This window comes from Oncorhynchus masou, chromosome 2 (assembly GCF_036934945.1).
Source record: "Oncorhynchus masou masou isolate Uvic2021 chromosome 2, UVic_Omas_1.1, whole genome shotgun sequence".
Classification (NCBI taxonomy): Eukaryota; Metazoa; Chordata; class Actinopteri; order Salmoniformes; family Salmonidae; genus Oncorhynchus; species Oncorhynchus masou.
The window spans coordinates 3,883,072-3,907,329 of NC_088213.1; the positions used below are offsets into that span (position 1 = coordinate 3,883,072).

The window sequence follows — 24,258 nt, forward strand, 5'->3', positions numbered from 1 at the left end:
TGGAACTGGTGCTACTAACTAGTTCAGTTGGTGGTACCGATGCTACTAACTAGTTCAGATGGTGGAACTGGTGCTACTAACTAGTTCAGTTGGTGGAACTGGTGCTACTAACTAGTTCAGTTGGTGGTACTGGTGCTACTAACTAGTTCAGTTGGTGGTACTGGTGCTACTAACTAGTTCAGTTGGTGGAACTGGTGCTACTAACTAGTTCAGTTGGTGGAACTGGTGCTACTAACTAGTTCAGTTGGTGGAACCAGCACATGATTTGGTTGCACCAATGTTTTTTTCATAAAATAATTGATAATTGATCGTGAACTGGCTTGTGTCCCTTAATGTGCATGTAATTCAATACAGAACCAGGCTAATAATGACTAACCATCTGACACATTAGCATGTTTGTGTTCTTCCATTGATTTGGATAGTGTCACGCCCTGGTCTTAGTATTTTGTGTTTTCTTTATTTATTTGGTCAGGCCAGGGTGTGACATGGGTTTTGGTATGTGGTGTGTTTTTGGCTTGGGGTTTTTCACAGATATTGGGATTGTAGCTTCGTGGGGTTTTCTAGCTTAGTCTATGTCTGTCTGAAGTGGTTCTCAATCAGAGGCAGGTGTTTATCGTTGTCTCTGATTGGGAACCATATTTAGGCAGCCATATTCTTTGAGTTTGTCGTGGGTGATTGTCCTTGTTCCTGTCCTTGTTCCTGTCCTTGTTCCTGTCTATGTGTTACTTTGCACCAGTTTAGGCTGTTTCGGTTTTCGTGTTACGTTTCTTGTTTTGTAGTGTTTGTGTTTAGTTGTTTTTTTATTAAACGTGAATCTCAATAGCCACGCCGCATTTTGGTCCGACTCTCCTTCACCTAAAGAAAACCGTTACAGATAGATGTACTGTAACAGCGAAGAAAAGAGACCGTGAAAATAACGTGCAAAATGTATTTATTACAAATGCCATTTGTTCTTTTCTGTGAAATCCTCGAGAGGGCAGAATAAAAACATAAAAAATTAAACTTGATACTGAAATGATTCAACAACAACAACAACAACAACAGAAAGTGGGGAGAAGGACTAGCAGTGTTTTCAAAACAAATGGCAACTGGATTGATGCAATTAATCCTGATTCTGCCTGGTAGGCCATAAACTACTTTTTTTAATTGCCTTTCCATCTACCTGAAAATGGTTAGGCTATCATTAGCATCGCTAACGGCTACACAAAGTGGTAGACATATAGGCCCGACACACACAGCAGAGCTCCACATACAGGTCAGTTTGCCAGTGGCACACCGGACCAGTGCCAATTGGAAGCTACTGGCCCTGAATGTTAAAAAAAACACCCAACAACGTCAACAAATACTGGCCCGGGTCAAGATCTGACAGGAATGATGCGATGCATAATGTTAGTGGCAGTTGATTTTTTTATCTTTCATTTGCGGGGCTGAGCGATGTCGCCGATACAGGGTTCATACAGACATTGGCAAGTCAAATTGAAGGACTTTCAATGACTCATTCCAACCCGTACGTAATCATCATTTTCAAGGACCTACATTTTATATTTAATTGTGGTAATAATTGGGTTCCATGGTTGCCATGGCACCTAGTGGCATGATGGATGATACAGGACCAGGTCTGATCCCAGTGGAGATGGATGATACAGGACCAGGTCTGATCCCAGTGGAGATGGACGATACAGGACCAGGTCTGATCCCAGTGGAGATGGATGATACAGGACCAGGTCTGATCCTAGTGGAGAGGGATGATACAGGACCAGGTCTGATCCCAGTGGAGATGGATGATACAGGACCAGGTCTGATCCCAGTGGAGATGGATGATACAGGACCAGGTCTGATCCCAGTGGAGATGGATGATACAGGACCAGGTCTGATCCCAGTGGAGATGGATGATACAGGACCAGGTCTGATCCCAGTGGAGATGGATGATACAGGACCAGGTCTGATCCCAGTGGAGAGATGGATGATACAGGACCAGGTCTGATCCCAGTGGAGAGATGGATGATACAGGACCAGGTCTGATCCCAGTGGAGAGATGGATGATACAGGACCAGGTCTGCAGGATGCTTCTCAGGCAGTTGAAACGCCATAAGACCTCTGCACACAAGGGAAATCAGGACAACGCGGAGTGGATTTCAGTGCCCTGAGACCTCTACAGACACTTGATGCAGCTCCTATTCCAACATCTCCCCTGCCTATCAGCATGGGACTATTTAATACGCTGTCTCTCACGAATAAATCCCTCCTCCTGTACGACCACGAGAAGCTTGACATCATGTTCCTAACTGAAACCTGGCATCATCCTGTGGTCTACTCAGCCCTAAATGAGGCCCTGTCTACTCCATGGCTGTGCTTCTAGTTTATCGGTCTCTGAAGCCTAACCCTTCCTTCACTCTGCGCCACCTCAACCAACATTGTGATTATAAGAGATTTCAAAATCCACATTAACTCTCCATCATGTCACTCTGCTGCTGGCTGTGCTTCTAGTTTATCGGTCTCTGAAGCCTAACCCTTCCTTCACTCTGCGCCACCTCAACCAACATTGTGATTATAAGAGATTTCAAAATCCACATTAACTCTCCATCATGTCACTCTGCTGCTGGCTGTGCTTCTAGTTTATCGGTCTCTGAAGCCTAACCCTTCCTTCACTCTGCGCCACCTCAACCAACATTGTGATTATAAGAGATTTCAAAATCCACATTAACTCTCCATCATGTCACTCTGCTGCTGGCCAATTTTACAGGCATATATCCAACCACCCATTTCTTACCAAGGTGTTGGAAAAAGTGGTTTCTGTACAGCTCCCGGACCTTCTCAATAAGAACAACCTATATGAGAAGTTCCAGCCATGTTTCCGGCCGGCCCACAGCACTGACACGGCCGTACTCAGGGTCACCAACGACCTGGCTCTCCCTGTCTCCTGATCCTCCTGGACTTGACGCTGTCGACCACCCCATCCTCCTGGAACGCCTCCGGGGCACCATCAGACTGTCTGGACCGGCTCCGAGCTGGTTTCCTTCTCCTATCTCCCAGACTGGACTGAGTATGTTTTCACTAGGTGGGTCCAGGTCACGGAACCATCACGTCACCTGCGGTGTCCCACAAGGATCTGTTCTTGGACCCGTCTTGTTCATCCTGTACATGTTCCCTCTCGTTCGTGTCATTAACCGGCATGGAATCTCATTCCACTGCTATGCTGATGACACCCAGCTGTAGGTGAAAACTGGCCCAAGTCCCTCTGATACATGTGACCGCCTGAGCACTTGCCTTGAAGAGATGATGGCGTGGATGAAGCAAAAGGTCCTTCAACTGAACAGCAGCAAAACAGAGGCCCTATTTGTTGGGCCCCCCTCCCCCCACCAGGTCCAGCACTCACCAAACACACACCTCTCTATTTGTTGGCATCTGGACCCCTGGCAGGAGTCTCCTGAAGAACTACAACTCTCTACATCTGGACCCCTGGCAGGAGTCTCCTGAAGAACTACAACTCTCTACATCTGGATCCCTGGCAGGAGTCTCCTGAAGAACTACAACGCTCTACATCTGGATCCCTGGCAGGAGTCTCCTGAAGAACTACAACTCTCTACATCTGGATCCCTGGCAGGAGTCTCCTGAAGAACTACAACTCTCTACATCTGGATCCCTGGCAGGAGTCTCCTGAACTACAACTCTCTACATCTGATCCCTGGCAGGAGTCTCCTGAAGAACTACAACTCTCTACATCTGGACCCTGGCAGGAGTCTCCTGAAGAACTACAACTCTCTACATCTGGATCCCTGGCAGGAGTCTCCTGAAGAACTACAACTCTCTACATCTGGATCCCTGGCAGGAGTCTCCTGAAGAACTACAACTCTCTACATCTGGATCCCTGGCAGGAGTCTCCTGAAGAACTACAACTCTCTACATCTGGATCCCTGGCAGGAGTCTCCTGAAGAACTACAACTCTCTACATCTGGATCCCTGGCAGGAGTCTCCTGAAGAACTACAACTCTCTACATCTGGATCCCTGGCAGGAGTCTCCTGAAGAACTACAACTCTCTACATCTGGATCCCTGGCAGGAGTCTCCTGAAGAACTACAACTCTCTACATCTGGATCCCTGGCAGGAGTCTCCTGAAGAACTACAACTCTCTACATCTGGATCCCTGGCAGGAGTCTCCTGAACTACAACTCTCTACATCTGGATCCCTGGCAGGAGTCTCCTGAAGAACTACAACTCTCTACATCTGGATCCCTGGCAGGAGTCTCCTGAAGAACTACAACTCTCTACATCTGGATCCCTGGCAGGAGTCTCCTGAAGAACTACAACTCTCTACATCTGGATCCCTGGCAGGAGTCTCCTGAACTACAACTCTCTACATCTGGATCCCTGGCAGGAGTCTCCTGAAGAACTACAACTCTCTACATCTGGATCCCTGGCAGGAGTCTCCTGAAGAACTACAACTCTCTACATCTGGATCCCTGGCAGGAGTCTCCTGAAGAACTATAACTCTCTACATCTGGATCCCTGGCAGGAGTCTCCTGAAGAACTACAACTCTCTACATCTGGATCCCTGGCAGGAGTCTCCTGAAGAACTACAACTCTCTACATCTGGACCCCTGGCAGGAGTCTCCTGAAGAACTACAACTCTCTACATCTGGATCCCTGGCAGGAGTCTCCTGAAGAACTACAACTCTCTACATCTGGATCCCTGGCAGGAGTCTCCTGAAGAACTACAACTCTCTACATCTGGATCCCTGGCAGGAGTCTCCTGAAGAACTACAACACTCTACATCTGGATCCCTGGCAGGAGTCTCCTGAACTACAACTCTCTACATCTGGATCCCTGGCAGGAGTCTCCTGAAGAACTACAACTCTCTACATCTGGATCCCTGGCAGGAGTCTCCTGAACTACAACTCTCTACATCTGGACCCCTGGCAGGAGTCTCCTGAAGAACTACAACTCTCTACATCTGGATCCCTGGCAGGAGTCTCCTGAAGAACTACACCACTCTACATCTGGACCCCTGGCAGGAGTCTCCTGAAGAACTACAACTACATCTGGATCCCTGGCAGGAGTCTCCTGAACTACAACTCTCTACATCTGGATCCCTGGCAGGAGTCTCCTGAAGAACTACAACTCTCTACATCTGGATCCCTGGCAGGAGTCTCCTGAACTACAACACTCTACATCTGGATCCCTGGCAGGAGTCTCCTGAAGAACTACAACTCTCTACATCTGGATCCCTGGCAGGAGTCTCCTGAAGAACTACAACTCTCTACATCTGGATCCCTGGCAGGAGTCTCCTGAACTACAACTCTCTACATCTGGATCCCTGGCAGGAGTCTCCTGAAGAACTACAACTCTCTACATCTGGATCCCTGGCAGGAGTCTCCTGAAGAACTACAACTCTCTACATCTGGATCCCTGGCAGGAGTCTCCTGAAGAACTACAACTCTCTACATCTGGATCCCTGGCAGGAGTCTCCTGAACTACAACTCTCTACATCTGGATCCCTGGCAGGAGTCTCCTGAAGAACTACAACTCTCTACATCTGGATCCCTGGCAGGAGTCTCCTGAAGAACTACAACTCTCTACATCTGGATCCCTGGCAGGAGTCTCCTGAAGAACTACAACACTCTACATCTGGATCCCTGGCAGGAGTCTCCTGAACTACAACTCTCTACATCTGGATCCCTGGCAGGAGTCTCCTGAAGAACTACAACTCTCTACATCTGGATCCCTGGCAGGAGTCTCCTGAAGAACTACACCTCTCTACATCTGGATCCCTGGCAGGAGTCTCCTGAAGAACTACACCACTCTACATCTGGACCCCTGGCAGGAGTCTCCTGAAGAACTACAACTCTCTACATCTGGATCCCTGGCAGGAGTCTCCTGAACTACAACTCTCTACATCTGGATCCCTGGCAGGAGTCTCCTGAAGAACTACAACTCTCTACATCTGGATCCCTGGCAGGAGTCTCCTGAACTACAACACTCTACATCTGGATCCCTGGCAGGAGTCTCCTGAAGAACTACAACTCTCTACATCTGGATCCCTGGCAGGAGTCTCCTGAAGAACTACAACTCTCTACATCTGGATCCCTGGCAGGAGTCTCCTGAACTACAACTCTCTACATCTGGATCCCTGGCAGGAGTCTCCTGAAGAACTACAACTCTCTACATCTGGATCCCTGGCAGGAGTCTCCTGAAGAACTACAACTCTCTACATCTGGATCCCTGGCAGGAGTCTCCTGAAGAACTACAACTCTCTACATCTGGATCCCTGGCAGGAGTCTCCTGAACTACAACTCTCTACATCTGGATCCCTGGCAGGAGTCTCCTGAAGAACTACAACTCTCTACATCTGGATCCCTGGCAGGAGTCTCCTGAAGAACTACAACTCTCTACATCTGGATCCCTGGCAGGAGTCTCCTGAAGAACTACAACTCTCTACATCTGGATCCCTGGCAGGAGTCTCCTGAAGAACTACAACTCTCTACATCTGGATCCCTGGCAGGAGTCTCCTGAAGAACTACAACTCTCTACATCTGGATCCCTGGCAGGAGTCTCCTGAAGAACTACAACTCTCTACATCTGGATCCCTGGCAGGAGTCTCCTGAAGAACTACAACTCTCTACATCTGGATCCCTGGCAGGAGTCTCCTGAAGATCAACACCACTCTACATCTGGATCCCTGGCAGGAGTCTCCTGAAGAACTACAACTCTCTACATCTGGATCCCCGGCAGGAGTCTCCTGAAGAACTACAACTCTCTACATCTGGACCCCTGGCAGGAGTCTCCTGAAGAACTACAACACTCTACATCTGGATCCCTGGCAGGAGTCTCCTGAAGAACTACAACACTCTACATCTGGATCCCTGGCAGGAGTCTCCTGAAGAACTACAACACTCTACATCTGGATCCCTGGCAGGAGTCTCCTGAAGAACTACAACTCTCTACATCTGGATCCCTGGCAGGAGTCTCCTGAAGAACTACAACTCTCTACATCTGGATCCCCGGCAGGAGTCTCCTGAAGAACTACAACTCTCTACATCTGGATCCCTGGCAGGAGTCTCCTGAAGAACTACAACTCTCTACATCTGGATCCCTGGCAGGAGTCTCCTGAAGAACTACAACTCTCTACATCTGGATCCCTGGCAAGAGTCTCCTGAAGAACTACAACACTCTACATCTGGATCCCTGGCAGGAGTCTCCTGAAGAACTACAACTCTACATCTGGATCCCTGGCAGGAGTCTCCTGAAGAACTACAACTCTCTACATCTGGATCCCTGGCAGGAGTCTCCTGAAGAACTACAACACTCTACATCTGGATCCCTGGCAGGAGTCTCCTGAAGAACTACAACACTCTACATCTGGATCCCTGGCAGGAGTCTCCTGAAGAACTACAACTCTCTACATCTGGATCCCTGGCAGGAGTCTCCTGAAGAACTACAACTCTCTACATCTGGATCCCTGGCAGGAGTCTCCTGAAGAACTACAACACTCTACATCTGGATCCCTGGCAGGAGTCTCCTGAAGAACTACAACTCTCTACATCTGGATCCCTGGCAGGAGTCTCCTGAAGAACTACAACTCTCTACATCTGGATCCCTGGCAAGAGTCTCCTGAAGAACTACAACACTCTACATCTGGATCCCTGGCAGGAGTCTCCTGAAGAACTACAACACTCTACATCTGGATCCCTGGCAGGAGTCTCCTGAAGAACTACAACTCTCTACATCTGGATCCCTGGCAGGAGTCTCCTGAAGAACTACAACTCTCTACATCTGGATCCCCGGCAGGAGTCTCCTGAAGATCAACAACACTGTTCATCAGAATCCCTCCAATACATCCAGAACTGCCAGCATCCTGATGAGAGTGAGGAAACACCATCACGTCACCTCCATCCTCACATCTCTGCGCTCCCCGTCTCATTCCGGATGGAATTCAAAAACCTCCCGCTGACATTCCAGTGTATTCCTTGTCTCAAAGAACCGCTCTCCCCCCATAACCCTTAACCCCACCTGCACCCTCAGGTCAAGCGATCTTGACCTGTCTGCTTCTCCACACCCCAGCGAGTCAGTCTGTCCATGTTGTAGCTAGTCAGTCTGTCCGTGTTGTAGCTAGTCAGTCTGTCCGTGTTGTAGCTAGTCAGTCAGTCCGTGTTGTAGCTAGTCAGTCTGTCCGTGTTGTAGCTAGTCAGTCTGTCCGTGTTGTAGCTAGTCAGTCTGTCCGTGTTGTAGCTAGTCAGTCTGTCCGTGTTGTAGCTAGTCAGTCTGTCCGTGTTGTAACTAGTCAGTCTGTCCGTGTTGTAGCTAGTTAGTCTGTCCGTGTTGTAACTAGTCTGTCCGTGTTGTAACTACTCAGTCTGTCCGTGTTGTAACTAGTCTGTCTGTCCGTGTTGTAACTATTCTGTCCGTGTTGTAACTACTCAGTCTGTCCGTGTTGTAGCTAGTCAGTCTGTCCGTGTTGTAACTAGTCAGTCCGTGTTGTAGCTAGTCAGTCTGTCCATGTTGTAGTGTATCTAGTCAGTCCGTGTTGTAGCTAGTCAGTCTGTCCATGTTGTAGTGTATCTATTCTGTCCGTGTTGTAACTACTCAGTCTGTCCGTGTTGTAGCTAGTCAGTCTGTCTGTGTTGTAGCTAGTCTGTCCGTGTTGTAACTAGTCAGTGTCCGTGTTGTAACTAGTCAGTCCGTGTTGTAACTAGTCTGTCCGTGTTGTAACTAGTCAGTCTGTCCATGTTGTAGTGTATCTATTCTGTCCGTGTTGTAGCTAGTCAGTCTGTCCATGTTGTAGTGTATCTAGTCAGTCCGTGTTGTAGCTAGTCAGTCTGTCCATGTTGTAGTGTATCTATTCTGTCCGTGTTGTAACTACTCAGTCTGTCCGTGTTGTAGCTAGTCAGTCTGTCTGTGTTGTAGCTAGTCTGTCCGTGTTGTAACTAGTCAGTGTCCGTGTTGTAACTAGTCAGTCCGTGTTGTAACTAGTCTGTCCGTGTTGTAACTAGTCAGTCTGTCCGTGTTGTAACTAGTCAGTCTGTCCGTGTTGTAACTAGTCTGTCCGTGTTGTAACCAGTCTGTCCGTGTTGTAACGTATCTGGTGTCTTGACATATCTCTCCTCTCTGTGTTTTTTGGTGAGCAGGTCACGGAGACAGTCTGTCCGTGTTGTAACTAGTCAGTCTGTCCGTGTTGTAACTAATCTGTCCGTGTTGTAACTAGTCTGTCCGTGTTGTAACTTATCTGTCCGTGTTGTAACTAGTCTGTCCGTGTTGTAACTAGTCTGTCCGTGTTGTAACTTATCTGTCCGTGTTGTAACTAGTCTGTCCGTGTTGTAACTAGTCTGTCCGTGTTGTAACTAGTCTGTCCGTGTTGTAACGTATCTGGTGTCGTGACATATCTCTCCTCTCTGTGTTTTGGTGTGCAGGTCACGGAGACAGCAACAGCAGAAACATTCCTACTCTGGTCAAAGACATCAGCAACGTAGGAGAGGTGTCTTGTGGGAGTTCTCACACCATAGCTTTGTCAAAAGATGGCCGCACCGTTTGGTCCTTCGGAGGGGGAGACAATGGTGGGTGAAGGCTCAGGACGCAAGACTGGAATCCATCGGGTGTTTTTATATCAGCGTCATTATGTGGAAACTATCAATATATCTCTAAATGTCGACATATATATGGAAATATAAAAGTCAATATATAAATCAATAAATATAGTTTGTGTAATTCTGTCTTCATATTATTGAAGAATGGGTTTTTACATAAATGATACGATTGGCAATATGTCTCTAAATGTCTCTAAATGTGTAATTTGTCTGTCCTGCAGGGAAACTGGGGCATGGTGATACAAACCGTGTCTATAAACCTAAAGTCGTGGAGGCCTTGCAGGGGATGTTCATACGGAAAGTGTGTGCTGGAAGCCAGTCCTCCCTAGCCCTGACCTCCACTGGACAGGTACGACTGACTGTTTACTGACTGTTTACTGACTGTTTTACTGACTGTTTACTGACTGTTGACTGACTGTTTACTGACTGTTTTACTGACTGTTTACTGACTGTTTACTGACTGTTTTACTGACTGTTTACTGACTGTTTTACTGACTTTTTACTGACTGTTTACTAACTGTTGACTGACTGTTGACTGACTGTTTACTGACTGCTTACTGACTGTTTACTGACTGTTGACGGACTGTTGCCTGACTGTTTACTGACTGTTTTACTGACTGTTTACTGACTGTTGACTGACTGTTTACTGACTGTTTACTGACTGTTTTACTGACTGTTTTACTGACTGTTTTACTGACTGTTTACTGACTGTTGACTGACTGTTGACTGACTGCTTACTGACTGTTTACTGACTGTTGACGGACTGTTGCCTGACTGTTGCCTGACTGTTTTACGGACTGTTTTACGGACTGTTGACTGACTGTTGACTGACTGTTGACGGACTGTTTTACTGACTGTTTTACTGACTGTTTTACTGACTGTTGACGGACTGTTGACAGACTGTTTACTGACTGTTTACTGACTGTTTTACTGACTGTTTACTGACTGTTGACTGACTGTTTACTGACTGTTTTACTGACTGTTTACTGACTGTTTTACTGACTGTTTACTGACTGTTTACTGACTGTTTACTGACTGTTTTACTGACTGTTTACTGACTGTTTACTAACTGTTGACTGACTGTTGACTGACTGTTTACTGACTGCTTACTGACTGTTTACTGACTGTTTTACTGACTGTTTTACTGACTGTTTACGGACTGTTGACAGACTGTTTACTGACTGTTTACTGACTGTTTACTGACTGTTGACTGACTGTTTACTGACTGTTTTACTGACTGTTTACTGACTGTTTTACTGACTGTTTACTGACTGTTTACTGACTGTTTTACTGACTGTTTACTGACTGTTTTACTGACTGTTTACTAACTGTTGACTGACTGTTGACTGACTGTTTACTGACTGCTTACTGACTGTTTACTGACTGTTGACGGACTGTTGCCTGACTGTTTACTGACTGTTTTACTGACTGTTTACTGACTGTTGACTGACTGTTTACTGACTGTTTACTGACTGTTTTACTGACTGTTTTACTGACTGTTTTACTGACTGTTTACTGACTGTTGACTGACTGTTGACTGACTGTTGACTGACTGCTTACTGACTGTTTACTGACTGTTGACGGACTGTTGCCTGACTGTTGCCTGACTGTTGACTGACTGTTTTACGGACTGTTTTACGGACTGTTGACTGACTGTTGACTGACTGTTGACTGACTGTTGACGGACTGTTTTACTGACTGTTTTACTGACTGTTTACGGACTGTTGACAGACTGTTTACTGACTGTTTACTGACTGTTTTATACTTTAGAAAACGGAGAGAGGAATCTGGAACATTTGCAACTTAATCTTTCAGGGAACTCATTTTCACTCGTCTCTTGTAAAATAGTTTTTTGTTTTTTTACCTTCAAGGGAGGGATGGTATCCTGGTTAGATTACAAGTTAAATGAAGTGTATTGCACAGGAATGGGTCACAACAACAGCAACAACGACAGACGATAAAAAACACTGGCTGCGGCGCTCGGGTTTGATCTTGGAGTCCTGCTCGTCAACGATTCTAGGAATTCTTTCATTTGTGAATAAACAGAAGACTGTTTTGTTGATATAATCTCTCCCTGGTTGTGTGGAGTGTTGCTGTTTTCACTTACACTATATTATATGTCCTGTAGCAATGATCTCTGGTACTCTGAGTCTGGTCATAGTAAGAACGAGACACAACTCCTGTTATCCACATTATGTTGCTCATTGTGTTACTGTTAACCAGGATGTTAAAATAAGTATTTATCACAAAATGTTTTTATATGTTTACATACAGTTCCCTTTAGTCCAACTGACAATACTATCAAAGATTTTTACAACTTAACCAAGATAGACCACAGCCTGTCGTTTCCCATGGGAACAAACGAGTCATAGTGGGCAGAACAAGCAAGGAGGTGGGCAGAACCAATCACGAGATAGGGAGATTCTATTGGCTCATTCTAGCATGCATCTGCATAATTATTTACCTTTAGCGAACACCTCCCTGCCTTTCAGTCTTTCTACACAACGCACATTTAAAAAAATAATAAAATAATATAATATAATAATAATAAATAAAAAAACTGGTTCTATGTCCTGTGTTCTAGTGACTGGTTCTATATCCTGTGTTCTAGTGACTGGTTCTATTTCCTGTGTTCTAGTGACTGGTTCTAGTGACTGGTTCTATGCCCTGTGTTCTAGTGACTGGTTCTATGTCCTGTGTTCTAGTGACTGGTTCTAGTGACTGGTTCTATTTCCTGTGTTCTAGTGACTGGTTCTATGTCCTGTGTTCTATTGACTGCTTCTATATCCTGTGTTCTAGTGACTGGGTCTATGTCCTGTGTTCTAGTGACTGGTTCTATGCCCTGTGTTCTAGTGACTGGTTCTATGTCCTGTGTTCTAGTGACTGGTTCTATGTCCTGTGTTCTAGTGACTGGTTCTATGTCCTGTGTTCTAGTGACTGGTTCTATGTCCTGTGTTCTAGTGACTGGTTCTAGTGACTGGTTCTATGTCCTGTGTTCTAGTGACTGGTTCTATGTCCTGTGTTCTAGTGACTGGTTCTATGTCCTGTGTTCTAGTGACTGGTTCTATGTCCTGTGTTCTAGTGACTGGTTCTATTTCCTGTGTTCTAGTGACTGGTTCTATGTCCTGTGTTCTAGTGACTGGTTCTAGTGACTGGGTTCTAGTAACTGGTCCTGTGTTGTCCTGTGTTGTAGTAACTGGTCCTGTGTTGTCCTGTATTCCAGGTGTATGCCTGGGGCTGCGGGGCCTGCCTGGGCTGTGGCTCCTCTGAAGCCACTGCACTGAGACCCAAGCTGATTGAGGAGTTGACAGCGACCAGGGTGGTAGACCTCTCCATAGGAGACAGCCACTGTCTAGCTCTCTCACACGGTAAAACAACCCTTTAAAAAAAAAGATGATTATTTTAAATCTATGATGTCAGTATTTTGCGTGTTTATTGGTTAGAGCGAGACAGAGGTAGAAGGTAGTAGAGAGAGTGCTGAAAGAGAGAGACAGAGGTAGAAGGTAGTAGAGAGAGTGCTGAAAGAGAGAGACAGAGGTAGAAGGTAGTAGAGAGAGTGCTGAAAGAGAGAGACAGAGGTAGAAGGTAGTAGAGAGAGTGCTGAAAGAGAGAGACAGAGGTAGGAGGTAGTAGAGAGAGTGCTGAAAGAGAGAGACAGAGGCAGAAGGTAGTAGAGAGAGTGCTGAAAGAGAGAGACAGAGGTAGAAGGTAGTAGAGAGAGTGCTGAAAGAGAGAGACAGAGGTAGAAGGTAGTAGAGAGAGTGCTGAAAGAGAGAGACAGAGGTAGAAGGTAGTAGAGAGAGTGCTGAAAGAGAGAGACAGAGGTAGAAGGTAGTAGAGAGAGTGCTGAAAGAGAGAGACAGAGGTAGGAGGTAGTAGAGAGAGTGCTGAAAGAGAGAGACAGAGGCAGAAGGTAGTAGAGAGAGTGCTGAAAGAGAGAGACAGAGGTAGAAGGTAGTAGAGAGAGTGCTGAAAGAGAGAGACAGTAGATTAGACCACTAGACCACCCCAGGCAATATAAGATTATTTATTAAGGATTTGTCCAGTTTATTGGACAGAGACAGAGAGACAGTAAAGGATTTGTCCAGTTTATTGGACAGAGACAGAGAGACAGTAAAGGATTTGTCCAGTTTATTGGACAGAGACAGAAGGACAGGAAAGGATTTGTCCAGTTTATAAAATGTTCCTATGATTGGATGATTAAATCAACTTGATGTCTATTGTTCCTCTCATCTCTCTGTCTCTCCTCCACCCAGACAATGAGGTTTATGCATGGGGTAACAACTCCATGGGTCAGTGTGGCCAGGGTAACTCTACTGGTCCCATCACCAAGCCGAAGAAGGTGGTTGGTCTGGACGGTGTGGTCATCCAACAGATCTCAGCTGGTACCTCCCACAGCCTGGCATGGACCGCTCTGCCCAGGGACAGGTTGGTCCTGCTACCGGAACGCATAGAAATATAGCATGTAGAAGAGACACGGGGCCCATGGACTGGTCAGTATAGAAATATAGCATGTAGAAGAGACACAATGCCCAGGGACAGGTCAGTATAGAAATATAGCATTTAGAAGTGACACGATACCCAGGGACAGGTCAGTATAGAATTATAGTATTTAGAAGAGACATGATGCCCAGGGACAGGTCAGTATAGAAATATAGAAGAGACATGATACCCAGGGACTGGTCAGTATAGAAATATAGAAGAGACATGATACCCAGGGACTGGTCAGTATAGAAATATAGCATGTAGAAGAGACATGATGCCCAGGGACAGGTCAGTATAGAAATATAGCATATTGAACACACAGCCTGGCATGGACCACCAGGGACAGGTACAGAACCATGGTCTTCTGAGGACTGCCCCCATCCCAGTCCCCACCCCCCCATCCCAGGCCCCACCCTCCCCATCCCAGTCCCATCCCAGTCCCACCCCCCCATCCCAGTCCCACCCACCCACCCATCCCAGTCCCAACCCAGTCCCACCCCCCCATCCCAGGACCCACCCCCCATCCCAGTCCCATCCCAGGCCCCACCCTCCCCATCCCAGTCCCATCCCAGTCCAACCCTGGACTTCATACCTCCAGGGGGTCAGTGGGGACTGTTCCTACTGTACACACACACACACACACACACACACACACACACACACACACACACACACACACACACACACACACACACACACACACACACACACACACACACACACACACAGACCCTATGAGATGATAATATTGTTGTGTTTTAATTGGTCGACAGACAGGTGGTAGCGTGGCACAGACCCTACTGTGTGGACCTGGAAGAAAGCACCTTCGCTCACCTGCGTTCCTTCCTAGAGCGCTACTGTGACGGCATCAACAGCGAGGTGCCACCCCTCCCCTTCCCCTCCTCCAGGTAGGTACTGGTACTGCAGGCACCCCTACAGGGAACCCTACAGGGAGCACCGCTCACTGTAAAGACAGGAATGAAATCGTTGGAACCTTGTCCAGCTCATGGAAACAATGTGTTTAATGGGGGTTCCATTCATTCTAAACATTCCGTCCTGAAGACGTGAAATGACAGCAGCTGACTATACATTAACAGTCCCATCAGACCACGAAAACACAATAAGGGGGGGATACCTGGTCAGTTGTACATCTGAATGCCTTCAACTGAAATGTGTCTTCCGCATTTAAACCCCCACCCCTCTGAATCAGGGGTGTGTGTGGGGGGGCTCAGGAATTTGATCTAGCAACCTTTCGGTTACTGGCCCACCGCCCTAACCACTAGGCTACCTGCCGCCCCCCAGGGCCGCCCCCCAGGTGAATATTCATCTGAGGCATTAACAGTCCCATAACACTATGAAAATACTATATACAGTTGAAGTCGGAAGTTTACATACACTTAGGTTGGAGTCATTAAAACTTGTTTTTCAACCACTCCACAAATGTCTTGTTAACAAACTATAGTTTTGGCGAGTCGGTTAGGACATCTACTTTGTGCATGACACAAGTCATTTTTCCAACAATTGTTTACAGACAGATTATTTCACTTATAATTCACTGTATCACAATTCCAGTGTGTCAGAAGTTTACATACACTAAGTTGACTGCCTTTAAACAGCTTGGAAAATTCAAGAAAATGATGTAATGCTTTAGAAGCTTCTGATAGGCTAATTGACCTTTAAATTGGAGGTGTACCTGTGGATTTTTTCAAGGCCTACCTTCAAACTCAGTGCCTCTTTGCTTGACATCATGGGAAAATCAAAAGAAATCAGCCAAGACTTCTGAAAAAAAATTGGGAGCAATTTTTTTCCTTGAGAGCAATTTCCAAACGCCTGAAGGTACCACATTAATCTGTATAAACAATAGAACGCAAGTATAAACACCATGGGACCACGCAGCCGTCATACCGCTCAGGAAGGAGATGCGTTCTGTCTCCTAGAGAGGAACATACTTTGGCGCTAAAAGTGCAAATCAATCCCAGAACAACAGCAGAGGACCTTGTGAAGATACTGGAGAAAACAGGTACAAAGTATCTATATCCACAGTAAAACGAGTCCTATATCGATATAACCAGAAAGGCCGCTCAGCAAGGAAGAAGCCACTGATCCAAAACCGCCTTAAAAAAGCCAGACTACGGTTTGCAACTGCACATTGGGACAAAGATTGTACTTTTTGGAGAAATGTCCTCTGGTCTGATGAAACAAAAATAGAACTGTTTGGCCATAATGACCATCGTTATGTTTGGAGGAAAAAGGTGGAGGCTTGCAAGCTGAAGAACACCATCCCAACCGTGAAGCACGGGGGTGACAGCATCATGTTTTGGGGGTGCTTTGCTGCAGGAGGGACTGGTGCACTTCACAAAATGAATGGCATCATGAGGCAGGAAAATTATGTGCTAATATATTGAAGCAACATCTCAAGACATCAGTCAGGAAGTTAAAGATTGGTCGTAAATGGGTCTTCCAAATGGACACTGACCCCAAGCATACTTCCAAAGTTGTGGCAAAATGGCATAATTAAGGAAAACAAAGTCAAGGTATTGGAGTGGCCATCACAAACCCTGACCTCAATCCCATAGAAAACTTGTGGGAAGAACTGAAAAAGCGTGTGTGAGCAAGGAGGCCTACAAACCTGACTCAGTTACACTGTCAGGAGGCATGGGCCAAAATTCACCCAACTTATTGTGGGAAGCGTGTGAAAGACTACCTGAACCATTTGACCCAAGCAAAACAATTTAAAGGCAATGCTACCAAATACTAATTGAGTGTATGTAAACTTCTGACCCACTGGAAATGTGATGAAAGACATAAAAGCTGAAATAAATCATTCTCTCTACTATTATTCTGACATTTCACATTCTTAAAATAAAGTGGTGATTCTAACTGACCTTAAACACAGATTTTTTACTCTGATTAAATTCAGGAATTGTGAAAAACTGAGTTTATATGTATTTTGCTAAGGTGTATGTAAACTTCCGACTTCAACTGTACATTCTGAAGCATTTTACTGATGCTACAATCAATGAAAACCGTTGCGTTGCCTTTCTGCTGGGCTTCGTCTTCTGTCTTATCACGACATTATCATAACACTCTGACGTACCACTTCATTTACAGGGAGCATCACAACTTCCTGAAACTCTGCCTTCGACTGCTGTCCAATCACCTGGCTTTGGCTCTGGCCGGGGGAGTGGCCACCAGTATCCTAGGGCGACAGGCCCGCCCCCTCCGGAACCTTCTCTTCAGACTGATGGATTCCTCTGTTCCTGATGAGATCCAAGAGGTGAACACCGGCTCAGGCTCTAAAACTGTCTCTGTGTTGTCAGGCTCTAACACTGTCTCTGTGTTGTGTTGTCAGGCTCTAACACTGTCTCTGTGTTGTGTTGTCAGGCTCTAACACTGTCTCTGTGTTGTGTTGTCGGGCTCTAACACTGTCTCTGTGTTGTCTTGTAGGGCTCTAACACTGTCTCTGTGTTGTCAGGCTCTAACACTGTCTCTGTGTTGTCAGGCTCTAAAACTGTCTCTGTGTTGTCAGGCTCTAACACTGTATCTGTGTTGTGTTGTCAGGCTCTAAAACTGTCTCTGTGTTGTCAGGCTCTAAAACTGTCTCTGTGTTGTCAGGCTCTAAAACTGTCTCTGTGTTGTCAGGCTCTAACACTGTGTCATGTTGTCGGGCTCTAAAATTGTCTCTGTGTTGTCAGGCTCTAAAACTGCCTCTGTGTTGTGTTGTTGGGCTCTAACACTGTCTCTGTGTTGTCAGGCTCTAACACTGTCTCTGTGTTGTCAGGCTCTAACACTGTCTCTGTGTTGTCGGGCTCTAACACTGTCTCTGTGTTGTCAGGCTCTAACACTGTCTCTGTGTTGTCGGGCTCTAACACTGTCTCTGTGTTGTCAGGCTCTAACACTGTCTCTGTGTTGTCAGGCTCTAACACTGTCTCTGTGTTGTCAGGCTCTAAAACTGTCTCTGTGTTGTCAGGCTCTAAAACTGTCTCTGTGTTGTCAGGCTCTAACACTGTCTCTGTGTTGTCGGGCTCTAACACTGTCTCTGTGTTGTCAGGCTCTAACACTGTCTCTGTGTTGTCGGGCTCTAACACTGTCTCTGTGTTGTCAGGCTCTAACACTGTCTCTGTGTTGTCAGGCTCTAACACTGTCTCTGTGTTGTCAGGCTCTAAAACTGTCTCTGTGTTGTCAGGCTCTAAAACTGTCTCTGTGTTGTCAGGCTCTAAAACTGTCTCTGTGTTGTCAGGCTCTAAAACTGTCTCTGTGTTGTCAGGCTCTAAAACTGTTTCTGTGTTGTCAGGCTCTAACACTGTCTCTGTGTTGTCAGGCTCTAAAACTGTCTCTGTGTTGTCAGGCTCTAAAACTGTCTCTGTGTTGTAAAGCTCTAACACTGTCTCTGTGTTGTCAGGCTCTAAAACTGTCTCTGTGTTGTCAGGCTCTAAAACTGTCTCTGTGTTGTGTTGTCAGGCTCTAAAACTGTCTCTGTGTTGTGTTGTCAGGCTCTAAAACTGTCTCTGTGTTGTCAGGCTCTAAACCTGTCTCTGTGTTGTCAGGCTCTAACACTGTCTCTGTGTTGTCAGGCTCTAACACTGTGTTGTGTTGTCAGGCTCTAAAACTGTCTGTGTGTTGTCAGGCTCTAAAACTGTCTCTGTTGTCAGGCTCTAACCCTGTGTCTCTGTGTTGTCAGGCTCTAGCACTGTGTCTCTGTGTTGTCAGGCTCTAGCACTGTGTCTCTGTGTTGTCAGGCTCTAGCACTGTGTCTCTGTGTTGTCAGGCTCTAACACTGTGTCTCTGTGTTGTCAGGCTCTAACCCTGTGTCTCTGTGTTGTCAGGCTCTAGCACTGTGTCTCTGTGTTGTCAGGCTCTAGCATTGTGTATCTGTGTTGTCAGGCTCTAACATTGTGTCTCTGTGTTGTCGGGCTCTAACATTGTGTCTCTGTGTTGTCGGGCTCCAACATTGTGTATCTGTTGTGTCAGGCTCTAACCCTGTGTCTCTGTGTTGTCAGGCTCTAACCCTGTGTCTCTGTGTTGTCAGGCTCTAGCACTGTGTCTCTGTGTTGTCAGGCTCTAGCATTGTGTATCTGTGTTGTCAGGCTCTAACATTGTGTCTCTGTGTTGTCGGGCTCTAACATTGTGTCTCTGTGTTGTCAGGCTCTAACCCTGTGTCTCTGTGTTGTCAGGCTCTAGCACTGTGTCTCTGTGTTGTCAGGCTCTAACCCTGTGTCTCTGTGTTGTCGGGCTCTAACCCTGTGTCTCTGTGTTGTCAGTCTCTAACACTGTCTCTGTGTTGTCAGGCTCTAACACTGTGTCTCTGTGTTGTCAGTCTCTAACACTGTGTCTTTGTGTTGTCAGTCTCTAAAACTGTCTCTGTGTTGTGTTGTCGGGCTCCAACACTGTGTCTCTGTGTTGTCAGTCTCTTAACACTGTGTCTCTGTGTTGTCAGTCTCTAACAATGTGTCTCCGCGTTGTCAGGCTCTAATGGTTTCTCTGTTGTGTTGACCCATCTCTGTGTTTTCTCCAGGCTGTGATTGAGACTCTGTCTGTGGGGGCCACTATGCTGTTACCTCCTCTGAGAGAGAGGATGGAGCTTCTCCACTCCCTGCTGCCTCAGGGACCTGACAGATGGGAGAGTCTGTCTAAAGGACAGGTATAGTACATAGATGTACTGCACGTTGGTCTGAACAACGCCATTTACCTGTGACTATATCAATAAGGCCCTAGTTCTATTTAGTCAATACGGCCCTAGTTCTATTTAGTCAATAAGGCCCTAGTTCTATTTAGTCAATAAGGCCCTAGTTCTATTTAGTCAATAAGACCCTAGTTCTATTTAGTCAATAAGGCCCTAGTTCTATTTAGTCAATAAGGCCCTAGTTCTATTTAGTCAATAAGGCCCTAGTTCTATTTAGTCAATAAGGCCCTAGTTCTATTTCGTCAATAAGGCCCTAGTTCTATTTAGTCAATAAGGCCCTAGTTCTATTTAAGCAATAAGGCCCTAGTTCTATTTAGTCAATAAGGCCCTAGTTCTATTTAGTCAATAAGGCCCTAGTTCTATTTAAGCAATAAGGCCCTAGTTCTATTTAAGCAATAAGGCCCTAGTTCTATTTAGTCAATAAGGCCCTAGTTCTATTTAGTCAATAAGGCCCTAGTTCTATTTAAGCAATAAGGCCCTAGTTCTATTTAGTCAATAAGGCCCTAGTTCTATTTAGTCAATAAGGCCCTAGTTCTATTTAAGCAATAAGGCCCTAGTTCTATTTAGTCAATAAGGCCCTAGTTCTATTTAGTCAATAAGGCCCTAGTTCTATTTAGTCAATAAGGCCCTAGTTCTATTTAAGCAATAAGGCCCTAGTTCTATTTAGTCAATAAGGCCCTAGTTCTATTTAAGCAATAAGGCCCTAGTTCTATTTAAGCAATAAGGCCCTAGTTCTATTTAGTCAATAAGGCCCTAGTTCTATTTAGTCAATAAAGCCCTAGTTCTATTTTGTCAATAAGGCCCTAGTTCTATTTAAGCAATAAGGCCCTAGTTCTATTTAGTCAATAAGGCCCTAGTTCTATTTAGTCAATAAGGCCCTAGTTCTATTTAAGCAATAAGGCCCTAGTTCTATTTAGTCAATAAGGCCCTAGTTCTATTTAGTCAATAAGGCCCTAGTTCTATTTAGTCAATAAGGCCCTAGTTCTATTTAGTCAATAAGGCCCTAGTTCTATTTAGTCAATAAGGCCCTAGTTCTATTTAGTCAATAAGGCCCTAGTTCTATTTAGTCAATAAGGCCCTAGTTCTATTTAAGCAATAAGGCCCTAGTTCTATTTAGTCAATAAGGCCCTAGTTCTATTTAGTCAATAAGGCCCTAGTTCTATTTAAGCAATAAGGCCCGAGGGAGTGTGGTATATGGTCAATATAGCACGGCTATGGGCTGTTCTTAGCCATGACGCAACACAGAGTGCCTGGATACTGCCCTTAGCCGTGGTATATTGACCATATACCACAAACCCCCAAGGTGCCTTCATGCTATTTTATACAACAGGTGGGTCTAATCCTGAATGCTGATTGGTTAAAACCGCATTCCAGCCGGTGTCTATTCCACAAGTTGCCCCCGGATAAATCTATGACGTTAAAATACCTTTTTACTCTGTTCCATCTGACTGCTGCAATCCACTGTCTCGTCGGCCCAGCCAGGCAATTTATGAACCTGATCTCCTCTATAAAAAGCATCTAGACATTATCTCACGTGTCTTTTCAGACTAACATTTAGTTTTCAACACCGGAGATTTGTATAAATCTCTCTGTCTGTCACTCTGACATTTGCACAATATTTGTTTCAATATTCAACTTGAATCCCCAGCTGTCTCGTAGTGATGAACGTGTCGGGAGTCGGGACGAGACAGACTAGCAGGAAGCTTTTCTCAAAATCATGAATCAGCATCATCTTTATGGATTAAAATGTACAAAGAAATGTCAAAATATTACGAAGTGCAGGTTTGGGAAAAGCGGCTCCAAACGTTCCCAAGTCAAAATGCTGCCGTACATTTAACATTTAAGTCATTTAGCAGACGCTCTTATCCAGAGCGACTTACAAATTAGGCCATAGATAGAGAGCTGACTTCTGTGTATCCCTCTTCAGCTGCGTCCTGTCCCTGCCTCTGACCCCTGACCTCTAACCTCTGACCCTTGACCCTGTGTTTTCCAGAGGATGCAACTGGACATCATTCTGACTTCGCTCCAGGACCACACCCACGTAGCATCCCTCCTGGGGTTCAGCTGTCCCCCCGAGGCCCCCGAGGCCCTGGCCTCCTCCTGCGGCCTGGACCCTTCCTACGGAGCCCCCGGCACCAACCCTGACACACACCTGGCTGAGATCCTAATGAAGACCCTGCTCAGGAACCTGGGCTTCTACACGGTGAGGAGAGTGGCAGCCTAGTTGTTCCAGATCATTCTGGTGGTTTGCGAAAGTATTCACCCCCCTTGGCATTTTTCCTATTTTGTTGCTTTACAACCTGGAATTAAAATAGATTTTTTTGGGGGGTTTGTATCATTTGATTTACACAACACGCCTACCACTTTGAAAATGCTGAATATTTTTTTATGATGAAACAAACAAGAAATAAGACAAGAAAATTGAAAACTTGAGTGTGCATAACTATTCACCCCCCCAATGTCAATACTTTGTAGAGCCACCTTTTGCAGCAATTACATCTGCAAGTCTCTTGGGGTATGTCTCTATAAGCTTTGCACATCTAGCCACTAGGATTGTTGCCCATTCTTCAAGGCAAAACTGACCCAGCCCGCTGGTGTATCGCAATCTTTAAGTCATACCACAGATTCTCAATTGAATTGAGTTCTGGGCTTTGACAGGGCCATTCCAAGACATTGTGGGGATGATGTTCTCGGGGTGATGAGAGGTGTTGGGGTTTGCACCAAACATAGCGTTTTTCTTGATGGCCAAAAAGCTACATTTTAGTCTCATCTGACCTGAGTACCTTCTTCCATATTTTTGGGGAGTCTTCCAAATGCCTTTTGGCGAACACCAAAAGTGTTCGCTTATTTCTTTCCTTAAGCAATGGCTTTTTTCTGGCCACTCTTCCGTAAAGCTCAGCTCGGTGGAGCGTACGGCTTAAAGTGGCCCTATGGACAGATACTCCAATCTCCTCTGTGGAGCTTCACAGCTCCTTCAGGGTGATCTTTGGTCTCTTTGTTGCCTCTCTGGTTAATACCCTCCTTGCCTGGTCTGTGAGTTTTTGTGGGCGGCCCTCTCTTGGCAGGTTTGTTGTGGTGCCACATTCTTACATTTTTTAAATAATGGATTTAATAGTGCTCTGTGGGATGTTCAACGTTTCTGATATTTTTTTAGAGCCCAACCCTGATCTGTACTTCTCCACAACTTTGTCCCTGACCTGTTTGGACAGCTCCTTGGTCTTCGTCGTGCCACTTGATTGGTGGTGCCCCTTGCTTGGTGGAGCCCCTTGCTTGGTGGAGCCCCTTGCTTGGTGGTGTTGCAGAATCTGGGACCTTTCAGAGCAGGTGTATATATATATATATATATATATATATATATATATATATATATATATATATATATATATATACTGAGATCATGTGACACTTATATTGCACACTGGTGGACTTTATTGAACTAATTATGTGACTTCTGAAGGTAATTGGTTAAACTACATATTATTTAGGAGCTTCATAGCAAAGGGGGTGAATACATATACACCACTTATCCATTTATTTATTAAATCATTTTAAAAACAATTCAATAATTCAATAATTTTTTAAAAACAAGTTATTTTTTTGCATTTCACTTCACCAATTTGGACTATTTTGTGTACGTCCATTACATGAAATCCAAATAAAAATCATTTAAAATTACAAGTTATAATGCAACAAAATAGGAAAAAAGCCAAGGGGGAGGAATACTTTTGCAAGGCGCTGTAGAGAGTACAGAGGCACTTTGTTAGCCCAGCTCCACAGACTACACCTCTCTCTACTAGATTTGGGGGCATCTCTATGAGTTCTGCCGATCTGTCAATCATCCAGTATGTCCTCTACCGTTATTCAGGCAGGGGGGAGGGCCCTACGTCATGTTGCCTCAGGATTAAAGGGAGGGAACGGATGGAGAGACAACCCTGCTCCATTTTTATTGGGAGTCTTCCAGTCTGATTAGACCTGCAATAGGGTACAGCGGTACTAAGATGATTAAACCATTGAACACTGAGTGTTTACTTCTCCTCTCCTCTCCTCTCCTCTCCTCTCCTCTCCTCTCCTCTCCTCTCCTCTCCTCTCCTCTCCTCTCCTCTTTCATTTGATCTCAGCTGGTAGTAAATCTCCTCTCCTCTCCTCTCCTCTTCCTCTCCTCTTTCATTTGATCTCAGCTGGTAGTAACAGTCTCCTCTCCCTCTCCCTCTTCCTCTCCTCTATAGCTGTTACTCTGCTAGTTTATCTCCTGGGTGGTAGATGTGGCTGTTACTCTGCTAGTTTATATCCTGGGTGGTAGATGTGGCTGTTACTCTGTTAGTTTATCTCCTGGGTGGTGGATGGGGCTGTTACTCTGCTAGTTTATCTCCTGGGTGGTAGATGTGGCTGTTACTCTGCTAGTTTATCTCCTGGGTGGTAGATGGGGCTGTTAGTTTATCTAGTTTATCTCCTGGGTGGTAGATGTGGCTGTTACTCTGCTAGTTTATCTCCTGGGTGGTAGATGTGGCTGT

General features: G+C 45.6%; 1 protein-coding gene across 1 annotated transcript in view; it reads left to right on the forward strand.

Moving 5' to 3' along the window:
* The first annotated feature begins 1,570 nt into the window (after positions 1–1,570).
* Positions 1,571–24,258, forward strand: part of LOC135552207 (probable E3 ubiquitin-protein ligase HERC1) — a 191,334-nt gene continuing 168,646 nt past the window's right edge. The window contains 9 exon segments of the mRNA XM_064983699.1: positions 1,571–1,940; positions 9,406–9,549; positions 9,801–9,928; positions 12,803–12,947; positions 13,836–14,007; positions 14,838–14,972; positions 17,176–17,341; positions 19,580–19,705; positions 21,741–21,950. Of these exon segments, the coding sequence (XP_064839771.1) occupies positions 1,571–1,940; positions 9,406–9,549; positions 9,801–9,928; positions 12,803–12,947; positions 13,836–14,007; positions 14,838–14,972; positions 17,176–17,341; positions 19,580–19,705; positions 21,741–21,950 (1,596 nt within the window).